Consider the following 14,105-nt stretch of genomic DNA (forward strand, 5'->3'; position numbering starts at 1 on the left):
AGAGGATTATCTGACTTCTTTAGAATCATTTCTCATCAGTGTTTATCCAAAAACAGCAGAACATACATTATTAACTAATGCTTAAAGGTTATGGTTGGCAATATTCTATATTTTTCTTGCTGTCAACAAATGTGCAGAGTCAAACCAGCAGTGAACTGATCTACTTACAAGTATTGTGTGTGTATCCAAAGCCTGATATATCTTATTCCTCCGTTGTTGTCCAAAAAGTATTAAAAACACACCAGTGAGCCGCACCGCTGCACTGGGTGACATGTTCCTTCATCATGAAGAGTTTGGATGTGGTACTTCCTGTTTACAGCTTCACTAGCTTGTTGTGCTACATGTCACAACCTCTTGACTTTTCACTACATTGACACAGAGGAATAAGATCTATCAGGCTTTGGATTCTCACACAACACTTGTAAGCAGATCAATTTATTTTTGATTTGGCTTTACAGATGAGATTTGTTGATGATGAGAAAAATATAGAAAATCACCAGTCTGTCCTTTAACAGAAGGACCATATGTATTGATTGACGAGCCTTGCATTGATTTCTACAATATAATAAAAGTTATGGAAACAGCCCTCATTTAAGAGAAGAATAATACTTCTTATACTTTCATGTATTACTTCAATATTCATTTATATTGTTTCATTTGCCTGTTTTCTTGTTTTTATCAATGAATAATGTAAAAGCACCAGTTTGTCCAGCCTATGCATTCGTGTGTTTGCGTGTGTGTGTGTGTGTGTGTGTGTGTGTAAGCAAGAGGAAACTTTAAAACATCATCTCATGTGAACATGTGACTTGACATGTCCTTGCTGTCCGCATGCTGTTGTGTCATGTGTGAATCTTGACTCGTACACGTGTACGATTGTGTCCGTCCGTCATAGATTACTAGATTCTTGGCTACAGATGGTTAAAGCCGTAAAGATTGAAACTCTGAGGAATCACTGACTGCTTCACAAATTAGAAAGAAAAGAGTTTTTATTTTTATAGCAAATCCAGTGACTGACAACTGGCAAGAGATTAGAAAAGTATGACCATTACTGTGATGAAGCAGCTTTTTTTCTTTTTCTTGTACTTCATAAAATCAGTTTATCTTTTCCATCGTACTCAGCTGTGAGAGAGAGTTTTGTTTAATTGGAAAGTTGAAATAATCAGAATTCCACATCATCTCTTTCTCTGTCACCTTATGTCATTAAATAGCTGTTGCTTTTAATAATAATAATAATTTTATAGCACCTTTAATACATACAATGCAGCTCAACGTGTTTTACATCAAATTGTTAAAAAAAGAAAACAAATAAATTAGACGCTGACAAACAAATCATAAGAATACAGTGAAGCAGCATATAATAGGAATGAAGTTGCACATAAGATTAAAAGAAATAAGTAACTTTCAGTGAGATTAAATAAGCATCAGACACACAGACGACTTAATAGCGAGATTTAAAAGGCCTTAAGGTGTCTCCTGAAGGAATTTACAGAGGCTGTATGGTGGATATTTATAGTTTGATCCACAGTTTTGGTTCATAATAAGAAAACGCTGCCTCTCAATATGTCTTTATTTTAACTGTTGGTACATTTAGTTCTGTAGTGTTTGATAAGTTAAAGCAGCAGCTATTATAGAGGGAGAGACAGTCAACTAAATGTGGAGCATTCACAGCCTTGTAAACAACTAATATCATTTTGAAATCAATTCTAAGAGAGACAGGAAGTCTGTGTGAAGATGATAATATGAGTGTAAGCTGCTGTGGCAGACGAGAAAACGTGTGAATCAATTTCTTTTCATCACACATAACATCTTTTGTGCTCTTAAATGTTTACATACCACACTGGCTGGAAGAACTTGCAAAGATAAATTACATGTGTATTTTTCTCCTTTTCACTCTTCTTCTTCTTCTCTCTCTCTTCCAGGTTGCCATTATTGCCGGGAACTTTGAGCTCGCTGAACTCATCAAGAACCACAAAGAGACAGATATAGGTGAGTCGCTCCTCTATTCATCCTCTCCATCCAACCATCCATCCCTCACCTATTCTTCCCTCAGCCGCCCGGCGCATATTTCTGAATCTCTCTCAGGATACATTTCAAATCCCTCACGGTTTGATCCTCCTAAATGACCTCTCAGTATAATCCCCTCCGCGGGATTACGACGGCATTGCCGAGAGGATGAAAGTTTATGTTTACACTGGGACAATCCTGGGCCGATTAGGGCCGAGAGAAATGATCAATGCCTCGTCCAGCGGGAACTGATTGGTCGGTTTCCAGAGGTGTCGGCTGGTCTGTGTGATTAAGTCAGTAGATTCAAAGGTTCTTCAATTGATTGTGATTTTTTTTATACAACATAATGCTGAGTTTCGTGCATGTTGTGGAGGCTTTAGGCGTAAGCTTTCAGAGGTTGAATGATTGAAGTTGACAAAATACTTGGAAATAAGACTTTTTTCCAGGATCTATACAGCTGATCTTGTGTTAGTGGATTTATACGATGCTGGCGTGAGCATTAATATGTTGTCAGGTACGTATGAGGGATCAGCCTGAAAATGACAAATCCAAAATAAAACGTTTACTGCTCTTGAATCCTTTTATTATAGTCATAGTCGAGAGTTTATGATCAAAAAGTCAGAATTAGTGTAAATGATACTTTTTTTTAACTTGGTGGGTTATTTTCTACTTTTATTGTTCTGTTTTATATTATCTCCTGTAACTAAATATGTGCTTGCAGTGACATTATGATCTTTAAATAGTTGACACAGATAGTACTGCAAGACTTTGTGCTTCAAAGGACGTGTAGATTGTTAAGGTTGAGAGAGGATTCAAGTGGATGCGATCCCAAATAAGGTAACAACCTCCTCTCAGCCTGGATTTTTACTTGTTAAAGGGTGTGCACATATATATATATATATATATATATATATATATATATATTTATTAGGGGTGTGCCCGAATACAAATACATTATTCGGCAAAGCACAAATAGTGGGGGTTTTTCTTACGAATATTTGCTTCATACAAATATTTCAAAAATTATTTGTTTTCAGGAAGAAAAATAAACCATGTCAAATACCAGAGTGCAGGTCGGTTACATCACTATCTCAGTGTCTCTCCTCTGCTCCGCTGTGACGTCTATCAGCAGGTCTCAACGAGGGGAGTCACATCCACCTGCTACATGACGCACATTTCCTTATTTGGACGTCACACCCAGAGTTGGGAGTGTTCCCCAGAGATAAAGCTGAGCTACTGACACACGCTTCATGAACACTTATTGTAACAATTTTTCTAAAATTAAAAACAATAAAAACAAAAACAGGATTTTTAAGCCTCTTTCCACTTTTATTTGAATACAAATACAAATACAAATAATTTTGCTGCCTCAACAAATACAAATACTGGGCCCTCTGCACATCCCTACATGTATACTGTATGAGATCTGGGGTTATTTCACTCAGCATCCGTGTGTGTAAGAGGGAACGAGAGGGAGGTGAGAAGACGAGAAAGATTTCTCACAAAAATGACAAAAAGAGCATTTTTTGAACAAATTCCATGTTTTGTTTTTTTTTCCTTCTTGCTATTTATTACCTTCATGGATTATTTGCCACTTACTCACTTATTAAGCTCCGAAGAGGCAAATTGGTGATGGCAGCAGACTCTGATTTAACACACTTTCAGGCTACCAGAAATCATTTACAGCTTCAATATACAAACTGAGTCCAGCTGTATCCAAGGTTTAGACAATACATATACACAATATTTCCAGTCCACTGAAACGAACACAGAGCTTTACTGGGATACTGGCTCGGGCCTGTAAAGCAGTTTGTGGAGTGCAGAGATAGCTCGGGGATTACGGGGGCCTTAGAGAAAATGAGAAAAGATGAACAAACAAATAAATAAATATATAAAGGACAGAGAAAGATGAGGTTGGGGGAAGAGAGAGAGAGAGAGAAATCTAATCTAATCTAAAGATGTAATCCTGCAATTGTTGAACTCTCTCATGGACGCCATCCACCAGCGGGCAGCCTCACACGGCGGCGACCTGCACGGTGGCGGCACAAGATTACCCCCAAAAAAGCCTCGTCGCTGTCAACATCTGCTACCACCTCCCTCCTCCTCCCTCTTCACACCGTTACAACCACACAGCCACAAGTGCTCGGCTTCAGCTATGAGTTTTAGCCCGGATTAGCCAAAAGCACTCAGGTAGACAACTACGTTACTCGTACATACTCTGGAATTGGGATGGGACATCTTTACTTCTGGATTTTCGATTGGCCACCATGGGTTCAGCCTGCTGCAGAGGTGGGTGCCCCTCCCACCTCACCCACCACCCCCCTTCCTGGTGCTCCCATCAACCCTCTGCTCCAGCTTTTTGACCCTCCACTCCTCCACCTTAATCACACACACACACAAACCAGCCCAGCCTGCCGCTTCTCGCCTCAGACACTTGTGTCGTGTTGCAGCTTTTGGTTTGAATGTTGATCATGGACTGAGTGTGTTTGTGTGTGTGAGACGAGGTTTAAACACCATAAGCCCTCTGGCTTTCACAGTTTCTCTTGCTTACTCCATGAGGATGATGTAAGAGTTCAGCCACACAAATCTGCTGTTTTATTGCGTCATCACTTCAATGTTTTAGTACATCGAAGACAAAACTGTTGAGCATTGTCGAGGCTACAAACTGGGCAAAGTGGAACCTAAACTGTTCAGGTCGTTTGGGAATATGAAGCAGAGTATCAGCCTCCTATGTTTTTACCTGAAGAGCGATCTGCTACTGGTTCACCTCACAGAACAGATTTTATGAAATGTAACAATCCGCAACGAACCCGAAACACTTCATAGGCAGCTGTTCAAATCATCTCCTACTGTGTGGTATAAATGGACTGGATTTACATAGTGCTTTTATTCAAAGCGCCTTACAGTTTTCCTCTTATTCACTCATTCACAGCGAGCTACCCTGCAAGGTGCTAGCTTAACCATTGTGTGAACCAGGTGGGGTTCAGCGTCTTGCTCATGGCCCATGTGTGCAGGAGGATGACCTGCTCTGAGCTACAAAAGCCGCTCTCCATGTTTGTAAAATCACACCTGTAGTGATTGATTAAGGCCCCCAGTTTCACTATGGTTTCACACCATCTTTAAACTCCTGGTTTCACTGTGGGTATACAGAGCAATGGTGGGTGGAAATAAAACAAATGGATCAATAAAAAAAACAATGCTGTTTTCTTCCTCTATTCTCCTGGTGCCTACTTGAAAACATTTTCTATTGAATTTCTGTTGTTACTCAGCCTGGTGAAGGTTTGTCCTGCTGTCCTTTTAGCTCTTCAGGAGCTTTTCTGCAGACAGGACAACTGGCTCTGAGGACAGAAACCAGGAGTTGTTGTGGATTGAATGAATAGACGTCTGATGTCTCATTTCTACAAACAACAGCATCAGTCGTTTCAGCAAATTCCACAAAACAACGTATGTTTTCGTTAAAGCAATGAAGCCGTCTAGCAGCTGTAGGAATTATGACTCTTGTCTATCGGGAACAAAGGGGGATGTAGTGGGAGCTTATTATAGAGCCGGAGATGCGGAGACCACTGTTCACTTCCTGTTTCCCTCTGACAGTCAGTGTTGGTTTCTTTTAACCGTTCACTGACCTTAACCTCAACCATGTGGTGATTTATCATAACACTGATGATGAAGGTTCGCTAACCATCCTACCATCACTGTGTAAAATGACAGGCAGTAAGTTCAGAAAGCACGTCTATGTGTCGCTCTTACAAATGATGCTTTTGTTGTTATCTTATTGGAACTTCCTGTTTGAATTCAGTCTGGTTGAAGCTGTATCTTCTAGAAATAGCTTTAAGCCTAGTGCTGACACAATTTGTTAATGAATGAATCAAAAATAATCTATCAATTTAATCTATCAAAGTCATTTATCAAGCAAAAGTGACAAATATCTGTTCATTTCTGCTTCTGAAATGTGAAGATTTGCTGCTTTATTTTATGATTGACAGATTCATCAATAACGAAAATAATCATTATTTGCAGAAAAATGTAAGACATTTATTGTTTTAGTTTATAGTATTTATGTGCATATATATCCTGAAGTGTAAATCCAGCCCTGCATATCGTCCATTATCTGCTGCACATATAACAGAATGATTTTCTATTGATCTCAATTACTGGATTAAAGACGAAATGTTCACACAATATTCTCACACCAGTGGATGAGAATATCAGAGACGGTAGAATCAGTATGTGGGTTAAAATATAAACGTCTACGTGCACGTTACAGTGAAGAAGGTGTTGGATGATGGTTTGCATTTTGTTTTGTCTAACAACAGCTCTGCCCACAAGCTGAATTATTCAAATCCAACATACAGATTTTGTTTTCAATCAACAGAAGGTGCAATGAATAATCCGCCCGTCACATCTGACTAGACAGGATGTAAAAATAAGCCTGATAAATTGCAGGTTAAATGCATGACGGGGGGGGGGGGGGGCAGCAATAGCGAGTTATTCTGAGTACTTGGAAGCTCCTAATCAGCAGTCATTCCACCTTCTTGCTCTGAGATCATTCTCCACCAGAGAGATGAGATGACTAATTTAACTTCACTTTTAAGGGCTTGAATACAATGAATTATCATATCAGTGGGGTATTCATTGTTGCCAGTAATTTCTAGATGGACTCCTGTGCAGAGACAAATGCAGACAAAGCTGCGACTTAAAACACAATGTGACTGGTGGAGGAGAACAGGAAGTCTTCTCAAAGGGCAAAGACAACCGTTTATATACGTAGCCTGGCGTTCTTCATGAGGTGAACGTGTGAAGGATCTGTGGGACCAAAGATTCAAAGAGCTGTGCATGGAAATGTGTATCATGACGTCAGAGATGGTGCACAATATTGCAATATTTATTAGTATTAGTGGTGGTAATAGGAGCCTCACCTGAGACTGGACTTTTGAGGGTATTATCTATATTTGAGAGTAACATATGAGAGAATATATTAGCCAGTATTTCCTTTTACATAAATGCATAACATGAACAATTTGGCAAGGATCCCACAGATGTGGTTTTTAAATAGCTGTGATATGTATGGAAGCTTATTTCCATCTGGAAAAGAAAAAAGTAGACATGCATGATAAAAACAGAAATACTTATAATAATAATTATAAGTCTAATTTATGGGATAGAAAGTCAAAATTATGATAGCAGAGAGTAAAGAAAATATGACTTTCTATTTCATACACATAATTTACCGTGAGTATTTTATCATGCCTAACTTTTATTGTTTTGTTTTCTTTTTTTTGGCGCAAAAGGGCTTCCGTAGAGAAGGCTATTTTACATTTTAGCAAACATGTACGGATAATGTTTTAAATAAATCAGGAAGTTAAATCATGTTTTCAAACAGTTCCACATTGTTTACAAACTCAGAACAATCATGAATATGATTTTTTTTTTAAATTATTTTTAATGGATGGTAACGTTGGTTGGTTGTTTCACCGTTTTAGTCCAGAACTACGGAACAAATTGCAATTAAATTTTGTACAGACATTCATGGTTCCCAGAAGATGAATCCTAATCCCCTAAAGTTTCAACCAGCACCTCCAGCAGGTCAAAATGTTCATTAATCCAGTTAAATATCTCAACATCTTGGAGATCAACTGGCACCAAATTTTACAGACATTCATGGTCCTCAGAGGATAAATCTTAATGACTCTGTCGATCCGCTGATTTTCCCTCGAGTGTCACCACAAATTTGTTGTTTTGAGTGAAATGTCTGGACAAATATTGGATGGATTGTCATCAAATTTGGTTCACATATTTATGTCCACCACTGTAGTAACTGTAATAACTTTGGTGACCTCCTGACTTTTTATATGGAGCCATCATCTGGACAAAATTTTGGATTTATGCAATACTTAAGAAGCATAATACGTGCTAAGCATTAGCATGTTAATACTGTCATTGTGAACATGTTAGCATGCTAAAGTTAGCTCAAAGCACCACTGTTCACACTGCCTCACAGAGCCACTAGCATGCCTATGAACTCCTAGTCTTCTTTATTTTTTAAATGTTTTTACTTTTCTCGTTTCTCTCTGCATTTTAAAGCACATTTAATCAATTAATCTAATGATGAATGCCTGCCAGTATATTCATCAAGGTCTTATAATAATAATACAGACAGGTGACAAATTAAAGGAAAAACATGCAGATGTTTCCATACAGGACAAGAGGGGCTCATTGAATGTTTTGATGTGTATGAAAAAGATGTGAATCATGTGCTGTGACCTCCACATCTCAACACAACTGAACACTCATTGGACATTTTAGCAGCGTGTTAGACAGCGCTGTCTACCACCATCATTAAAACAACAAAGTAAGGGAATATCTTTTGGAAGAATAGTGTTCATCCCTCCAGTAGATTTCAGAGATTTAGGAGAATATGACAAGAAGCTGCTCTGGCGCCGTGAAGGAAAAACACCTTACTGTACTAACACACTTTAATTTGTCACCCAGCTGTATGTTGACAAGTAATATTATCCTCATCCATGAATTCATACCACATTTCCATTTTTAGATACATAGACTTAATATACAAAAACAATAACGGAACCGAAACATTTTAACAGCTAATGCAGCAGAGCGTTATAAAAAAAAAAAGGTTATTTAGGCTCTTTAGAATTTACTGTCACTCTACAACGAGACAAAAATGTACACACAGGAAGTGAGAACAATGAGCGACTGTATGGCGAGGATGTCTGTAGAAGATATCCGTTGTATTTCTCCTCTTCATACAGCAGTAAGCCTGTGTAAGAATGATTGACAGACGGGCATATTAGACCGCCCGCTGCCAGAGTGTGATAATCCGTCAGGGAGTGTGTGTTGACCACACTTCTAAATACACAAAAAACACACACACACATGCACGTGACATATTCACACGCACACCTTAAACAATCACCGAGTCCTGTTTTGCTGCAGAATTTACAGTTTAGAGGTGAACTCTCTCTGTTTGCTTCTTATTCTTAAAGTTGGACTCTGTTTTAAACTGGAACTGAACACAGACTGATTCCTGCAGGAAGCTTTAAAAAATTACTTTTAAAAAAAAAATCTTCCAGAGCTGGTTGACACACAGCAGGAAAACAAACCTGTCAGCCGCCAGAAAGTCACGCAGGGCAGACGGGAGTCGATGTTTATGCATCGGGAGTTATTTATTATTTTTATATACGCACAGAGAGGTAGTGGTTAAAAGGAAGAACCGTGATCCCCCCATATATAAAAATTAATTATACATTCAGAAACGCTTTTTTTTTTATGTATTTGCATAAATAAAATCATTTTGATGCTACTTATTATGACTATATGGAAACCTAAACTGCTCTGTATTATAAAATAAATGAATAAATAAGATATGAAATAAACAGGCCTAATTACATGAATAAATGCAGACAAAATATATAAGCATACAATAGGGAAACCATCAAGTATGTGTATATTTTTGTTCATTTAACTCATTATTATGAAATGTATGTCTGGCCGTATTTCATGATGCCAGTTTGTTCTCATTCAGACCAAAGCAACAATCACATAACTGCCCAAACATCCTGTTTGACAGAAATCAGCTGAATTTCTTTTGTCTTATTTGCTCGTTTTCCATAAATATAAATGTCAGCAAGTTTATGTTTACCCCAACACCTCACCCCTATACGAACGTAAAGCATTGATTCCCACTTCTGCAGTTAACATGGCGTATGTGGAAAAGCTGTAGATTAGCTTAAATGATTTGCAAGTTTAAAACTTTTGAAGCTGGTTGAACTCAGAAATGTACCAGATAAAGGTTTGGACACACTGGAATTGGGAAAATGTGTCCAAACTTTTTGACTGGTGCTGTAAGTCCTGCTGCTTTAAAAATATGAGTTAACTGAACAGAGGTTGAATATTTAGTCGTCTGAGTTAAGTTAACTCAGCTAAAGATAACGAGTTCAGTAAATTTAAGGTATTAAGTTGAATCAGCAGATGTTCAGTCACGCTGATAATCATCAGTCAGATTTGCTTTCTGTTTACATTTTCTTAGAATTTTTCAAACAAAAATTCTAAATGTTTTCTGGCTCCAGCTCCCCAAATGTCACAATTTGCTGTTTCTCTTGAATATCTGAAGACTGTTAGTCTGAAAAAACAAGCTACCTGAAGACGTCACAGTGACCTCTAACAAATTATATACATTTCATGGCTTAAATTATTAATGGAATAAAGGAGAAAATGCAGCAGATTAATAGATTGTTAGTTGTGCGAATGCAAACTTGTCCAATGTACCTTTTATATAATTAATAGTGATAAATAAAATCAAAAATCAATTCAAAAGAAGACGTTTGGATCATAAATGGTCGTGTTGAGGAATCGGTTCTTGATCTATTGAGGATGTCGGGGAAACCTGAGACAAAGAAAAGTTTGGGAATCATTGGTGCATTTCATGAAAGCCTGGTAACTGAAATGTTTTCCAACTTGTCATGAGCTGGAAAAAAATATGTTTTTTTTTTGGTTGTTTGTTTTTTGATGCATCTTGATGTTTTTTTTGAGTCAGAGGTTGGAGGATTTTCTCAAACCTCTGCTGAAAAGCTGGAGTTATGAGGTTTAAATAAATAAATAAGAAAGAAAGAAAGAAAGATATTTGTTCTCATGTTTCCCGCTGTGTTGAACCTCATGTTGAGCCTTGTTCTTTTCTATATGTGGCTCCTAATGTCAGTGATTATTGCAGCCTGGTCAGTCAGACTTTCCCGCTTGACGCAGCTGTGATATGGAAACAGTTGAATCCGTCACCTTCTGCGTCTGGGAGATGAACTGTGCGGTAAACACTGGAGGGATAATCAGTTAATCAGGAAAACATTTGGGATTTCCATTCGCACACATTCATACATCGTCAGGCTCTCTTCCTCTCTTGTTTTGATTCTGCAACAGTTGAAATGTTTTGGGGTGGGTGGGGGGGGTTGGCGGGGGGTTTGGCTCATTTTCCCTCCACCTCCTGAACTCTCAAGCAGGCTTTGATTTGTTTTGGCAGGAGACGCTGCGACTGAGGCCGGTCCAAGCTCTTCTTACTGTATGTGGCTCCAGTCTGCAATACTGTCAGCGTGGAACAGATTCCTCTGGCAGATAGTGAGGCAGCGTCCATATAAACACAATGTGTGCACACATAGGAGATTTATCAAAGGCTAAAGATTTCTAGTAGGTCATTAATTAAACAAAAATCCACCTTATATCAAGCAAAAATCTTCTCAAAATGTAAAATGTGCTGCTTTTTCTGTTTTATATTACTGTAAACAGAAAGCCTTTCTGGTTTTGGACTGTTGGCTTGACAAAACAAGCAACTTGAAGGCATCAGCTTGAAAATCTGATGGTCATTTTTCACTATTTCCTGATCAATTAATCAAAAAAATAATCAACAGGATATAAGATAATGAAAAGATTTGTGTGCATTTGTGAACTAACTGTGTAACTTCTCATTAAAAAGTGATACAAAGCAGAAACAACAGCCCTAAAGCAACATAAGTCACACTGAGAGTCATTGATCTTCTACAGCGATTAAGCGGTTTCATACAGGATGTATTTATGCATGAATAAATGATGGCTACACGCTAATTTATTCATCACTGTTGAAATGTTCATCTTCCTTAAACAAGCATCTCTTCTGTGATGTGTGTTTTATACACACTCTCTCAAATCCTCAAAGCTATATTTGGCTGATTGTGCCGGCAGTGACTGCAGGAAGAAGGACCAGCAGACGCTCACATCAACATCCTGTCAGCAAGGAAGGAAAACTTACACTGATGCAGATTTATTTTATTTTTTTCATCCATATGATGAACAGATTCACAATTTTTCAAATCTGTCTCAGAACAATAGTACTGTGCACATATGAACATTGAAATAGGATTTGTTTTTCTTGTTGTAATCATTCCTCCTGTTCATACTGACCATTAGAAGATCCCTTCATAATGACCTTACAATGGAAGTGAAGGGGGACAAAAATGTATTTAAAAGTTTATCTGAAGCTAATATGAAGCTTCAGCGTCCAGATGAGTCAAATCAAGTAGATATCTTTCAATGTTACAGTCTTTTTAGTGCCAAAGTTCCTCTTTTTGTTACTATACTTCCACCTGCAGCTCAACAGGGAAACACTGTCCGAGGAAACACAAAGAGGGAATTCGATGCTAAAAAGACTGTAAATGTGTCAGATATCCACTTGATATGACTAACTCAGACTGCTGAAGCCTCATATAAGCTTCAGAGACTTTTAAATGACTGTGTGGACACACTGTGGATTTTGGCCTCCATCACTTCCATTGAAAACACATTTGAAGGATCTTTTAATATCCAGTATGAACAGGAGGAATGAGAACCGTCCTTTAAGTTGCTACAACACGTCACCTTCAGTATGAAGCTTTTTATCGTTGTGCAGGGAGCACGAGGTGGACATTACCACACTGTACAGCCCTGAAGGGAACGTTCATTTAATGGATGGCAAACATCTAAGCTACTCGTTAGTATTGTTCTGTGATATAATTAGATCCAACTAGTTCACGTGGAGCGGTGTGAGCTGCATTCACTGATAAACATGGTTCAGTAGAAACAGAGAATTACCTGCTATCTGGAATGTGTGTGTGCCACATCCAGTATGTTCCTTCACAGACGGATGTTACCTACAAATAATGATGAGTGGCTTTATATTTGTCTTAGTGCATAGTTGACAGAATTTACTTGTCTGTGTTAAACATGGCCAAAGTTCCAAATTCTGAGGTAAAACAGCCTGTTTCAGACAGAGGCTGAACTGAGAGGCTGCATAACGGGTCATTATAAGTTAAATAAGGAGTTTTTAACTGTAAATCATGCAAAGATATTCCAGTAGAGCCCCTGAATAAAAAATAAAGACCTGGAACTGTGCATACATACATCATTTTTAGAGTGTGCTTCACATATTGTGGCAACAGTTTGGGGGACGTCCTTTCCTGTGTCAGCAAGACAACGTCCCCGTGCACAAAGTCAGCTCCGTAGATAAATGGTTTCCCCAGTTTGGTATCGAAGAACTTGACTGTCCTGCACAGTGCCCCGACCTCGACCCCATCCAACACCTTGGGGATGAACCGGGACGCGAGCCAGGCCTTGTCAGAACTCAGCGGCTGACCTCACTAATGCTCTTGTGGCTGAATGGGAGCAAATCCCTGAAGCCAGGTTCCAAAATCTTGTGGAGATTCTTCCCAGAGGAGGAGGAGGAGGAGGCTGTTATAGCAGCAGATTAATGAGCATGGTGTTGGAATCACATTTTCGACTATAACATATGGGTCGAATGCATGTTGCTGCAGAGAGGAGGATGTTGTCCTCTCCATCATGGACGTCTCCCACCGTCCACGCAGTGTTCTGGTCAGCTGGAGACTCAGAATGACGAAATGCTCCACTGAACGCCACAGGAGCTCCTTCCTTCCTGCAGTCGTCCAGATACACAACCCCTCCTCTTTCTGCTGAAGCTGAACAATATTTACAACATCCACAATCTACAGTCGCTACTGCTAACTTACATTTAAATTACTGTAAATCATTTACTTCTGCACAACTCCATCAGTACTCTGCTGTTGACCCACATTATACAGTTTACCTCTTCACATTATGGTTCATTTACTGTTAAATTACTGTTAAACTACTCTGCACATTTCCATTTCTGCACTTTTGTCCATACCGCTTCACACATTACTTTTTGCATATTTTTACTTCCTCTTTCCTAAGTGTGTGTTGAGCAATGAAGCAATTGTAACAACACAATTTCCCTGTTCAGGATCAATAAAGCTTTTCTGATTCTGATTCTGAACGTTGGGGTGTCCACATACTTTTGGCCATGTAGTGTGTTTCCCTTAAAGTGTGAATTCAGTACAAACCTGTAAGTGCAGAGTTTCTTTGATTTCAAAATTAATTATTTTTAACAAAAGAAAAAAAAATATGAGTTTTATTTTGAAAATACTAAAAAGCTGGAAATGAAATGTATTTTTTTCTTGTATTTCATGTCTCAGCTAGTTTGGATGAAAGGCAGTAGAACAGTATGGACATAAACGTGAAAAGAAATCTGCTCTCATCACTGAATTATT

General features: G+C 38.5%; 1 protein-coding gene across 1 annotated transcript in view; it reads left to right on the forward strand.

Moving 5' to 3' along the window:
- Positions 1–14,105, forward strand: part of LOC122986650 (SH3 and multiple ankyrin repeat domains protein 2-like) — a 254,098-nt gene that overhangs the window by 126,260 nt on the left and 113,733 nt on the right. The window contains exon 11 of the mRNA XM_044357941.1: positions 1,920–1,986. Within this exon, the coding sequence (XP_044213876.1) occupies positions 1,920–1,986 (67 nt within the window). The remainder of the gene's footprint in view (positions 1–1,919; positions 1,987–14,105) is intronic.

The sequence above is a fragment of the Thunnus albacares genome, chromosome 1 (genome assembly GCF_914725855.1).
Source record: "Thunnus albacares chromosome 1, fThuAlb1.1, whole genome shotgun sequence".
Classification (NCBI taxonomy): domain Eukaryota; kingdom Metazoa; phylum Chordata; class Actinopteri; order Scombriformes; family Scombridae; genus Thunnus; species Thunnus albacares.